Below are 11,908 nucleotides of genomic sequence, written 5' to 3'. Positions count from 1 at the left end.
ATGTTTACACCAGGCTTATTTGTCAGTGCTTTATGTTGTCATAATTATTACATGCTTACAAGGTTGGAAGTTCAACAAATCAGTCAATATACTACTGTGATTGTAGTTGTTAAATAAAAATGTCATTCATATCAATTCATGCATCACCTAATTTCATGGTAACATATAAGCCTGGCCTACAGAAAAGGACATTTATGTTTAATCTATCTAATAGTGTGTTGGTCATACTATACAATGATTTATAGCTTGTCTTTGTTGAATAATACAGAACACAAAGAGCTTTAAAAAAAATAATTGCATATTAAATCGCAATCGCAATATTGGTAAAAAAAATCGCAATTAGATTATTTTCCAAAATCGTTCAGCCCTAATTCATTCACTGTGAACGGAGCCGTTCTGAAGCTGCGGAAAACACCAGATCACGAGCTGACTGCCTGAACGAAATGTGCACTTTGCTTTGAAACGCTCAGTGAAAACAGACTTGATGAAGGGATTTAAGCCATATTGTGCTTTCGGTTTTATTTTGTTTGACACTGTGCCAAAGCATAGTGGCCCAAAACACAACTTTAAACACTTTTTATGTCAGAATAAGAAGTTTAAATATATTTGAAAACTACACTTTTTGCCCGGAAGACCTATCGTTTCATATCACCGTGTGACCACAATAATATGAAGACAGTTTTGCTATCGTGATATCACGATATTGACAGTATTGTTACATCCCTAGTTTTTAGTTGAAAACAGTGTCGTGCAAACTCCTCCTTAAATTTGCTTTTTATCCAGTCTGCTATTGGTCAGTCAAAAGGATAGCCCCGCCCCCTACACAACATTTTTTTGAACATTAAAGCATGTCAGCATATTCTGTTTACACCAAATACACAAAATAATGATCTTTAAAAAAGCATCATATGACCCCTTTAAGTCACTATTACACTTCTTGGAGAAAATCTAGAAAATAAGAGAATACATTTGGATTTTTAACAAAGACTTTTAGAAACTTTAACAGAATGTTCTAATCATGAAAAAATAACAATTACCACAATAGCCAACACTAAAAATATTGACACGATAGTGTAGCAAACTGAAAAAAACTAAATTACAAAGTCACAACAATAATACACACACACAGAAAGTAGGATTTACTTGAAAAAAGCTAAGAAACCATTTTCACTCAGAAATTGCTAGTAAATTTCCCAAACAATTACAATGAAACACTGAATTAATGGCATTCTTAAGTAGAATGACTGAAACAGTATTCTCTTGTAAAACGTACTCCAATAATCCATTTCATTTACTTTGAAAAAATCTTTTCTTACCGTGCATAAGTGTGATTTTGCACCACACATACATCTCATGCTTTATGAGTGTGTCAGCGGCAAACTATCCACAGCCATTCGACAGCACTATACTTTCCACAGTAAATGTCTATATTAGGAGCATGTGTCTCCACACAGTGCGCATGTCTCATATTTTCCACAAACAGCCTGGAGCTCTTGGGTTTTATGAGTGTCAACAACCACAGAGAGAGACCACACAGGAAAAAAACAATCATGCGAGCCTGAGGTCAGGAGACTCAAAATGCATCTTCATCAATACTGCTAAACCATTTCTGATAAGGATGATTAGAAGTAACCATTTAGACTTACTGCAAACTTGAGATCATTTTGTCTTAAATGCCACTCTGTCCTCTTTACACGAACTGATTTTGTATACAACAGGAAACAGCTTTATGCAAAGTTGAATAACTTTCTGCAGAGAAGACATTTGACATGCAAATAGTAGATTTTCATATTTCTGTGAGTCTCTAGTTGAGCCCCCTGGGACTGGAGCTCAGCTGCCGGCCTTGTGTTTCCAGTGACTTCCAGAGCACACACACACACACACACCTGAGAGACATCCAATTACCCAGAGATCACCACAGGCTCCAGTCTTCCCACCAGCTAATAAATGTCTCCTGCTTAATCCTAATTACATTTAGTCATTAGTCATCTGAGAACGCCTGCACTGAAACCATCTAGACAAACGCAGCATTATTTCAACCTACAAAACCAGAAACACCCTTTTCGTCCTGAACCATACGGCTTATATTCCAGCCGTGCAGCTAAATACACAACATTATGTACTGTAAATAAAGACATAAATACTGGTAATTTTCTGCCAGGAAATTTCTGAGAAACCACCAAGCAATGAAGAATATTCCTTCATGTTGTGTCCTATTTTTTACAGTTTTTTTCATTCAAATATAATGTTATTCAAATATAAATTATAATGCATTGAATACAAACCTTCTTTTTTTTTTCTCGGCCAATTTAATTTCATTGTACACTTCTATTTTTACATTTTCATCATTACAACACGCTACAATAGGGATTAATTATCAACATGAATGTTTTAAACAAATGAACAAAATCATTTTACAAATAAATTTTTAGAGAATGCATTAATCTAGGTTAATGTTATTTTATGAATATACTATTGTTCCGGCAATTCATGTTTGTTCATAATACATTAACAAATTACGTTACATAACTTAACATGTAAGAAATGTATTGAACCATATCTTTCCAGTTATTTTTGCTGTAATTTTGCACTTAATTAAAGCTCATTTTTAATAACACTAATAATTCAACATCATTTGTTCTATTAGACAACATAGCATAGATTAACTTGCTTGTAACATTTAAAACTATTCATTTTATTTGACCTTTTTTGTCTCTTGAGTCATTACATCATACTTTTGGATGATTTCTTCTTCTTCTTTTTTAACTAAAATACAAAAACAAATGAAACCAATGCAAACACAATTACATTTACATTACAAAGATCTATTATTACAGGGTTCCTCCAAGATGATGACTTTTCCAATCCAGGAAAATGACTAATCCCTGATATTGCCAGGTTTTTCTATAGATTTGACCTTTTCTGAGATTTCATCAAACAAATTAGTTTAAAATAAAGGGAGGATCAACGTCTATTTAGTGTTCTACACCGAAGTACCTCAAAGAAGAAGTCCTACCCCTGATGATGCTAACGTTAGTAGGCTAACATTGGCATCTTAAGAAAGATTCCAACATTTAAGTCCCAAATATCATACTGCCACCACTCGATAACAAAACATAAATAAAAAATTCCCACTTTTATGCATACACTTCATGATGAATTGGCAACAGATGGTACAACAACGTTACACCTGCATGCATGTATGCATTAGACTAGAGCAACTGTACGCATTCTGACCAGCAGAAAGTTGCGATGATCAACAGATGAACCACTGTATCCGCTGCGATCGCAACGACATTCGAATGTTCGAATTTAGGCTGAAATGCGCTCGCGCGAATACAGTGAACGGATTGTTTAATGCAGTCGAAAACCTTACCACGAGCGCTCGTCTTCACATGTGCCTTGAGCTTCATCTTGGAGGAACTCGCTCTGAAAGAGCCTGCAGATGTCTTGAAGAGTCTTGTAGACAGCTCACCACGCGTGTGTTGAGAGCTGCACAGGAATCAGCGGATGAAGTTGATGGATTATTGGTAACAGAAGCACGTAAGAGTTCACCAAAGAAGGTTTCTGGGGTTTGTGATCAGTGACCACCCTGAAGGCGGGGCGAAACCTCACGTTTTGGGTGGGTGTGGGGGGCAAAAAGGATGAGAATGGGAAAATCGAAGTCGTGCCATAGCATTTCACAGTTAATGAGCTGTTGTCTGCAGTTGAAAGCCGTTATTGATTGTTTTGTGTGAGAATGCTGACTGCTATAGGCCGTAACTTATTGCATTATTCTTATTGCATATACATAATATCCTATGAAATATATTATAATAAAATAAATACATCAAATAAATACAGGCGGCATGCATATGCAACACGCGTATTAACGTGTTATTAGTGCTGAGTATTTTCACGTCAGTACGCCGCATTTAAAACACCTAATATACTTATTTCCATGAGATACGTTATTAGGCTAAATGTCATTTGTAGTCAATTGCGCCACCTTCTGGTCAAAAATGTAAGTGGCTCCTCACGGAATACTAGAAAAAAGGACAACAAATGTTTCTACACTGTGCATACAAGTTTCTTGACATCTGTCAAATTAAGTGTAGGGGGTTGGGGTTAATTAAGGGGCCATATACCCCTGGAATTGATTTTAGGGACGATTTCTGAGGGGGGAAACATTGTCCTGTAAAGTAATTAATTATACATTTAAATTAACATCACAAGGAAAGTACTGAAGTATGGTAGCGTCATGGTAACAAGTCTAACATTGATAAATCATTAAGTTACATACATTTATGTACTCACATACTCATATTTAGACAAATAAAAAACACGGGGGGAAAAAACTGATCACAAAAACGAATAAACAAAATTCACAACACTAATACACACTGAAAACAAATACTGAAGTTGGATTTACTTGGAAAAAAAAAAGCTAGGAAACGATTTCCACTCAGTAATTAGTAAATTCCACAAATAATTACAAAAGAAACAGCAAGTAACACACTGAATTAATGTTACGTTTTGAGACTTTTATTTTGAAAACAGCGGCCATGTTTTAACTCTCGGTTGAGTTTACTGTAGCAAATACTGATCACTTGTAATTTACACTTGTTGGAACCATAGACTGTGGTTGGAACATGGCTTTCCAGTGTCAGAGGGACTGTTACATGCAGGAGGTATGTGACTTATTTGTAATGTTATGATATTTCACTGTATGTGTATCGCCAGACCATTATCTGAATGAGTGAACATCTCTGCAGTTTACAATGACAGCACATGTCCAGCAGCAGTGACAGCTGCAGAGATTATACTTCTCTCTACATATAATTCATGTAAAATAATGACATGATAAATCATGATAGTAACATCAACAAGGTATTTTTGAAATCCATTTGTCACTGCATGAGTTTAAGACAAATACATATAAATTAAGAAGAAGAAAAAAAGTCCATGCCCATGTTGTTTGTCAACTTTTCTTTTTACAGTTCGACACGTGTGTCGTGTCTTGTGTGCCTGCAGAATTAACCCTCGAGAATAATGGAAAGAAAGACAAGCTGAAGGGCTTTAATCTGAAACTGAAAGACACGATTCTGTTTCCAGAGGGCGGAGGACAGGTGAGTTTCCCCTCTAATGTCATGCCATGCAGGTAACTAACTTAGATACAATATTTGAGCAATCCCTGAATATATTGTTCATTGCATGAGCATGATTTGAGATTGAAGTCTTTCTATTTCATTTCCAGCCTGATGATCATGGGACGGTTGGAGGTGTCCCTGTCCTGCGGGTGTTGAGACAGGGTCCGGAGGCGGTGCATTTCATCAGCTCTGCTCTGGAGGAGGGTCAGGAGGTGCACATCAAGCTGGACTGGGAGCGACGCTTTGACCACATGCAGCAGCATTCGGGTGAGGAAGGAATGAGGGTTTAGGTGAACTATTACTTTAAAGGCAGAGTAAGTGATTTTTCAAAAACACTTTAGAAAACGGATTCGGGCCGAATCGCAAAACAAACTTGTAGCCAATCAGCAATAAGGGGCGTGTCTACTCGTGATGTGGAGGAGAGCGCTTTCAGTGCATGGGACGGACATTAGCTGAGCCGAGCGACAGAAAGATGGGGATGGCGGATAAAAAACAAAAGAGGAAAACTTCTGCGGAACGATAAGGCAAGAAGTAGGACCCGTGTAAATATCGGATCAGCTTTCCAGCGCTGGAGAGAACTCAAGGAGCGGAGGTCTGCGATCGGACGCCGAGGTTGCTTTGTTTCTTCTCAGTAGGTGAGTAACACCGTGTCTACAACAGCTAAAGTCTGCCTACACTGGACGCGATCAAACGACCGTTGAAAACCATTTGAAATTTGTGTCAGCACGTCATAAATAGAACCCGGCAGCAGTTTTCTGTCGGGATTTGTTGCGCCGCACTGCTCACGTCCGTAGACACGGTGTAACATTGGTTTTGCTTTGTTTCACAGAACTAATTGTTGCCTGGGTTGCGTACGTATATGTGGGGCGGAGCTATCAAAATAGGGACAAGACCTTTTGGGGTAGGGGCGTGTTTGTTTTGGTGATTTCAAATATCAACATTGGCTACCAGAAATCACTTACTCTTCCTTTAATGTCCGTCCCATGCACTGAAAGCTCTCTCCTCCACATCAGGTCACGAGTAGACACGCCCCTTATTGCTGATTGGCTACAAGTTTGTTTTGCTATTCGGCCCGAATCGGTTTTCTAAAGTGTTTTTGAAAAATCGCATACCCTGCCTTTAATCGTTTGACAGCACTAATTTAGAGTCAGAAATATGCATGTGAAATATGATACAGCAGGCTTTATAGGGTTAAATGAAGCTCAAACTAATTTCATCACATGCTTATTGTCATTTTTAAAGGTCAACACTTGATCACAGCTTTGGCTGATACAATGTTTGGATACAAAACTACCTCTTGGTAAGAGCTTTGGCAGAATCTATTAAATGACTCAGAAATAAATTTGATTTCTAAATGTTAAACCATCCGGCTGGTTATGAAATGATCCAGGGATTTGGGACGTCAGCGTAGCAGCATAGAGCTGGACACAGCCGCGGTGAAGCCTGGAGAGATGGAGGCTTTGGAGGCGGCTGTGAATGAAAAGATCCATGCACACATTCCAGTCACTGTCAATCTCCTGTCCATTGATGATCCTGCTGTGGAGAAGGCATGTGTGCACCTTCAGAAATCTACTATCAGTCTTTTTAGGAATCAAATTTTCACAACATTTACACACTTTTAAGTTTTATTACCCAAACTACAGAACAAATGAGTTATCATTAATCAGTAATTCAATGTACGCAATAATAATGAGAAGATTAGCGACACAACATAAATTAGGTGAAAAATTAAACAAAGCAAAAAAACAACAATAAATAAACAAAATAAATAATATTCAAAGCGTAAAAACTATAATACGCAATGTTGTTCAAACGTTTTGGATTGCTACGATTTTTTAAATGTTTTTAAAAGAAAGTCTCTTATGTTCACCAAGGGTGCATATATTTGATAAAAAAATATATAATGAACACAGTAATATTGTAAATATTATTAGTTTAAAATAACTCTTTTCTGTTTAAATATATTTTAAAATGTTATTTATTCCTGTGATGTAAAGCTGAATTTTCAATCATTCTAATATGCTGATTTGCTGCTCCAGAAACATTTATCATTATTATTAATGTTGAAAATGGTTGTCCTGGCTGCTTAATATGTTTTGTGGAAACTGTGATTTTTATTTCAGGATTCTTTGATGTATAGAAAAAACATTTATTTTAACATAGATATTATAAATGGCTTTACAGTCTGCAACCTTGTTGCTAAAATATAATAAATGTATAAAAAATCAATAGAAATGTGTCCACAAAATAAAACTGAATTAAGCTAACTACAACAAAACTGAAATTAAAAGCAAAATCCAAAAGTACTATAATCTTATATTGAGATAAGAAAGTAAAACATCTTTTATTTCTTTTTTTCCTTTTTTTTTTTTTTTTAAGTTTGGCAACTTCCCCCTTTTTCCTCAACAAAATCTCATCAATTTGGTTACTTTTTTCTTAAGTTTATAGAATTTAATAAGATCTTTTGATGACTTATAGTGACATATATCTTTAATGATTTTAAAGTAATCCTGTCCCCAAATTCCCTTTTACTTTGCGCAGAACTAACAAACCACATTTTTTCGATTCTCATAAACAGGTGAGAAGCCGAGGTCTTCCTGACGACCACGCTGGGCCCATCAGGATCATTGACATCGAGGGCGTAGATGCCAACATGTGCTGCGGGACTCATGTGTCCAACCTCAGTCACCTTCAGGTCAGTCCTGCTCTCCCTGTCAAGCACATTTTAGGCCAACTTAACTGTGGGCCACAGGTGGAGTGTATTATTCAGAGCTATTCTACTGTTTAATCACTCAAAAAAAATGTGCTCCTTAGGTTATAAAGATTTTGGGGACCGAAAAAGGGAAGAAGAATAAAACCAACCTGATTTTCATAGCTGGCAGCAGAGTGCTGAAATATGCTGAAAAGAGTTACAGCATTGAAAAATCACTGACCGGCCTTCTCAAGTGAGTTGGAGTCAAGTGACATGTCTGCTTTCTTCTAGCATAAGCTAATGTTTGTCGCTGTGGTTTATTAGGACAGGAGCAGATGAGCACGTTGATGCTGTGGACAAGCTACAGAAGACGGTCAAACGTCTTCAGAAGGTAACCTACTGTGCCAGTAGACAAGGATTAATCTTGGACTTTTGCCATTATTAATCATTACCCTTTATGTTCCTCTGACAGAGTAATCTAATTATCCTGAGGGAAATGGCTGTTCTGATAGCGCAGAACTTCAAAAACAAAGCGGACAGAGGAAACTTCTTCAGCTTGCACAAGTGTGTGATTGACTTTTAGCCTTTAGTCAAAGCTGTATGAGTGAATCGAATCGACAAGAAAGGCTGTCAACTTATTCTACTTCCATGTCCTGATGTATTTCTGATTACATTTCCGATATTCAAAAGTTCAATCCAAGCCTTGTTCTTTTCACAGTAGAGACGGTGATAATGAGTTCATGAACATCATCGCCAATGAAATTGGATTTCAGGTGAAGCGCGTCTTTTATTCATTGAGTAGCATGTATGTGCATTGCTAGATTGGAGATTGGTGTGTAGTTTATACTCTCATTGTTGTGTTTGTGTAGGACACCGTGATCTTTCTGACCGTGGGTGAGGAGAAGGGTGCAGGACTGTTCCTGCTCGCCGGGCCTGAGAATATTGTCACTGAAGTGGGACCTCGGTAAGACCAATCCTAATTTATTCCCTTTCATTCTGCCAATTTTTACCCCTGTAAAGCCTGACATGTGAAATAATAGTATACAAAATTTTCTAAATGGAATAGTATGTCAAACCTTTACCCAACGTCTGGAAAAATCGAATTTTTATGTGTTTTTTGTTGAGTATCATTTTTGATACATTAGGCTTTTATACCTCATAAAGTATGGAGCTCATACTCAAGGAAGAAAAAACATCTCGGTTTTATTCAGAGGCTCAAACTAAGCAAAATAGAGATTTACAGCCCAATGCCAAAAAGTAAAATGAAATAGCTTTTAATGTAAATCAGTGAGACTGTAAATAAAAATTAAACTGTAAATTAGCAGTTGTCACTCTATCTCTACCAATATATGTCTTATTAAGATGATTTTTCCATGCTTAGTTTTATGATCAACGTGCTGTCATTTTTTTGTTGTGTGGTCAAAATATATAATGTAATGTGATATAATGATAACTGAGAGATGAACAAATAAGCGCGCCTCAAAAGCCTGATGTATCTTATTTGATACTCACATTTTTAGCATGATTTTTCAAAAACATTATGCATTTAATCAAGTAATTCTAAGTTGCTTTAGTCCAGTAAGTGTTCATCTTCCAACATTACTAAAAATTAGTGCTGTCAAACGATTAATCGCGATTAATCGCATCCAAAATAAAAGTTTTTGTTTACATAATATATGTGTGTGCACTGTGTATATTTATTATGTATATATAAATACAAACACATGAATGCAGGGGCGTAGATTACGTGGGGGATGTGTCCCCACACTTTTAATATCACGTAAATTCGTCCCCCGCACTTTTTCGGGCAAGTGTGTTCGCATAGAGGTTTTCAAGAGCCGGTGTGAATAAATATACAAGTGTGTTTGCATAGAGGTTTTCAAGAGCCGGTGTAAATAAATATAGATTTTAATTCAAAGAGACAGGATAGTGTGTGCATGATCTGATGTTTTATTCGGACCTAGAATAAGCCGAGATGAACATCACAGAGCGCTAAACACTCCGTGCAGTGTATGTTTCATTCATACTCGTAGCCGGAGGGCGCTCTCGCGCAGAAAGTCCTATGAGGGAATTCCTAATATGGACAAAAGCGTCCAGCTATCCCTGTATGAAAAGAGTTGTTTTCACAGAAAACAGAAACGTTTGGAAACATGAAGACATTAACATACGATTGCGACAATATATGGTTTATTTGTGTTTGTCAAGTCATCTCCAGGTAATAAATAAAGTATATAAACAATGCAGTGCTAACTGACATAGCATTTATTACAGTATTGAAACTATTCTGCCTTATTATTATGTGATAAAAAAGTATATATATATAACATTTCTGTCCCCCTCACTTCTGAAATGATGGCTACGCCCCTAATTATATATATTATATATAATATAAATATATAAATGTATATGCATGTAAATATTTTCAAAATATATACTGTATGTGTGTGTATTTATATTTACATAATAAATAGTACACACACATTTATTATGTAAACAAAAACTTTTATTTTGGATGCGATTAATCGCGATTAATCGTTTGTCAGCACTACTAAAAATATTCAAGTAAATCTTGTGTATTTGTTGTAAAGATTTCACAGCAAAAAGACATACGGACCACAACCTGAAGGGAGACAGTTTTACAGTAAAACTACAAGGCCTTTTACTTACTAAAAAACTATAAACTGTCAGTCAGATGACAGAAGACATGTAGTAGATTGTGCACAACACGTTTTTGATCATTTAGAGGTCTTAGAAATTTGCATATCAAATATGAGACAGTAGGCTTTATAGGGTTAATTGCATTTTTTTTTTTTTTATTCAAGTGGCAGCTTAATCTGGCCAAGTACCACCCACTTAAACAGACAAAGACTGTCTGCCTGCATGTAAAGTGACTTTCACATCTCAGATAGTTGATACCACAGTATCACAGTGTTCAAATGACAGTCTCAATAAACAGTTGTACATGAAGTACACCTTATTTCACAGATTTAACTCAGAAGCAACGTAACTCAGCATGAATCATTCTTCCATCTAGTTTACTAGCTGCTAATTTAGTTTTGTTCATAGTTATTTGCTTTATGCACCACTGCATGTCAAGAGCATGATACTATATTAAATCTGATTGATTGTTTTCCCAAGGTTGCATGTAGATTTATGTTGTGCAGTGTTTCTTCCAGTAGGTGCCACTCTTCTGAAACATGTTCTCCTGTGTTTGTGTCGTCGCGTGCAGGGTGTCAGAGCTGCTGCAGGGTAAAGGAGCAGGAAAGGCTGGACGTTACCAGGGTAAAGCCAACAGTCTGGTGAAGAGAGCAGAAGCTGAAGCTTTACTGAAGGAGCACAGCTGCAAACTCACTGCAGGAGAAGAATAAAACGACCGCAGACAGACACTGACATTCAGGTGCGGTCATGACGATCCAGACTCTGTCTACACCGAATACATGCATCATGCTGCGACTCGTCAAAACTAGACTGCTTTGTTGCAGTCTACACTGGAAGCGCACAATACGTTGCAACACATCATGATGCACCTTCAGTTGATAGAGGCTGCATTTCTGTTTTTGATGCACTACATAACTTCTCCAGCCTATTTATTATTCTGCTCCATCTAAAAAAAAATGTATGTTTCCATGCTGTAGATTTATTAGTTATACTGTATATTATACTTCTGACTTGTTGCATCACAGCCAGCTTGTGATGTTTCGGACCTTCAGATTTAAAGGGGTCATATGATGCGATTTCAATTTTTCCTTTCTCTTTGGAGTGTTACAAGCTCTTGGTGTATAAAGAAGATCTGTAAAGTTGCAAAGAATAAAGTCTCAAATCCAAATAGATATTCATTATAAAAGTTCAGAGTCAGCCACACCTACCTAAAACGGCTCGTTCTAACACGCCCACACATTTCTACCTCACTATGTGGGAAGATTTGCATAACACCGCCCAAATGTTCACGCAAAGAAAAAAGGCGGCGTAACTTTTATTCTCACTGTAGTATTGTTGCCGCCGCCGCCATGTCCTGAAGACGCCGTGTGCTTCGTTGTGAAAGCGAAACTTTTTTAGCTGGTGAAAATACTAGTGTACTAATCATTTT

The 11,908-nt window shown here is 36.9% G+C and overlaps 2 protein-coding genes across 2 annotated transcripts in view; one reads left to right on the top strand and one right to left on the bottom strand.

Annotated features, from left to right (window-relative positions):
* The window catches only part of LOC107739757 (phosphatidylcholine:ceramide cholinephosphotransferase 1-like), a 38,288-nt gene extending 34,710 nt beyond the window's left edge, over nucleotides 1–3,578 (bottom strand). The window contains exon 1 of the mRNA XM_016551962.1: nucleotides 3,377–3,578. The gene's annotated coding sequence lies outside the window, so the exon portion shown is untranslated. The remainder of the gene's footprint in view (nucleotides 1–3,376) is intronic.
* A 953-nt stretch (nucleotides 3,579–4,531) lies between these two features.
* aarsd1 (alanyl-tRNA synthetase domain containing 1) lies at nucleotides 4,532–11,536 on the top strand. Its single transcript, XM_016551959.1, has 12 exons — nucleotides 4,532–4,670; nucleotides 4,980–5,108; nucleotides 5,237–5,396; nucleotides 6,372–6,429; nucleotides 6,520–6,676; nucleotides 7,708–7,824; nucleotides 7,944–8,074; nucleotides 8,146–8,212; nucleotides 8,294–8,385; nucleotides 8,540–8,594; nucleotides 8,691–8,785; nucleotides 11,051–11,536. Exons 1-12 carry the CDS (start codon nucleotides 4,632–4,634, stop codon nucleotides 11,187–11,189), a joined length of 1,239 nt encoding a protein of 412 aa, XP_016407445.1. The 5' UTR covers nucleotides 4,532–4,631; the 3' UTR covers nucleotides 11,190–11,536.
* The last annotated feature ends 372 nt before the right edge of the window (nucleotides 11,537–11,908 follow it).

This window comes from Sinocyclocheilus rhinocerous, unplaced genomic scaffold (assembly GCF_001515625.1).
Source record: "Sinocyclocheilus rhinocerous isolate Xijiao unplaced genomic scaffold, SAMN03320098_v1.1 scaffold2994, whole genome shotgun sequence".
Classification (NCBI taxonomy): Eukaryota; Metazoa; Chordata; class Actinopteri; order Cypriniformes; family Cyprinidae; genus Sinocyclocheilus; species Sinocyclocheilus rhinocerous.
The sequence above is the reverse complement of the archived record's forward strand: the minus strand, read 5'-3'. Positions and strand labels throughout refer to the sequence as shown.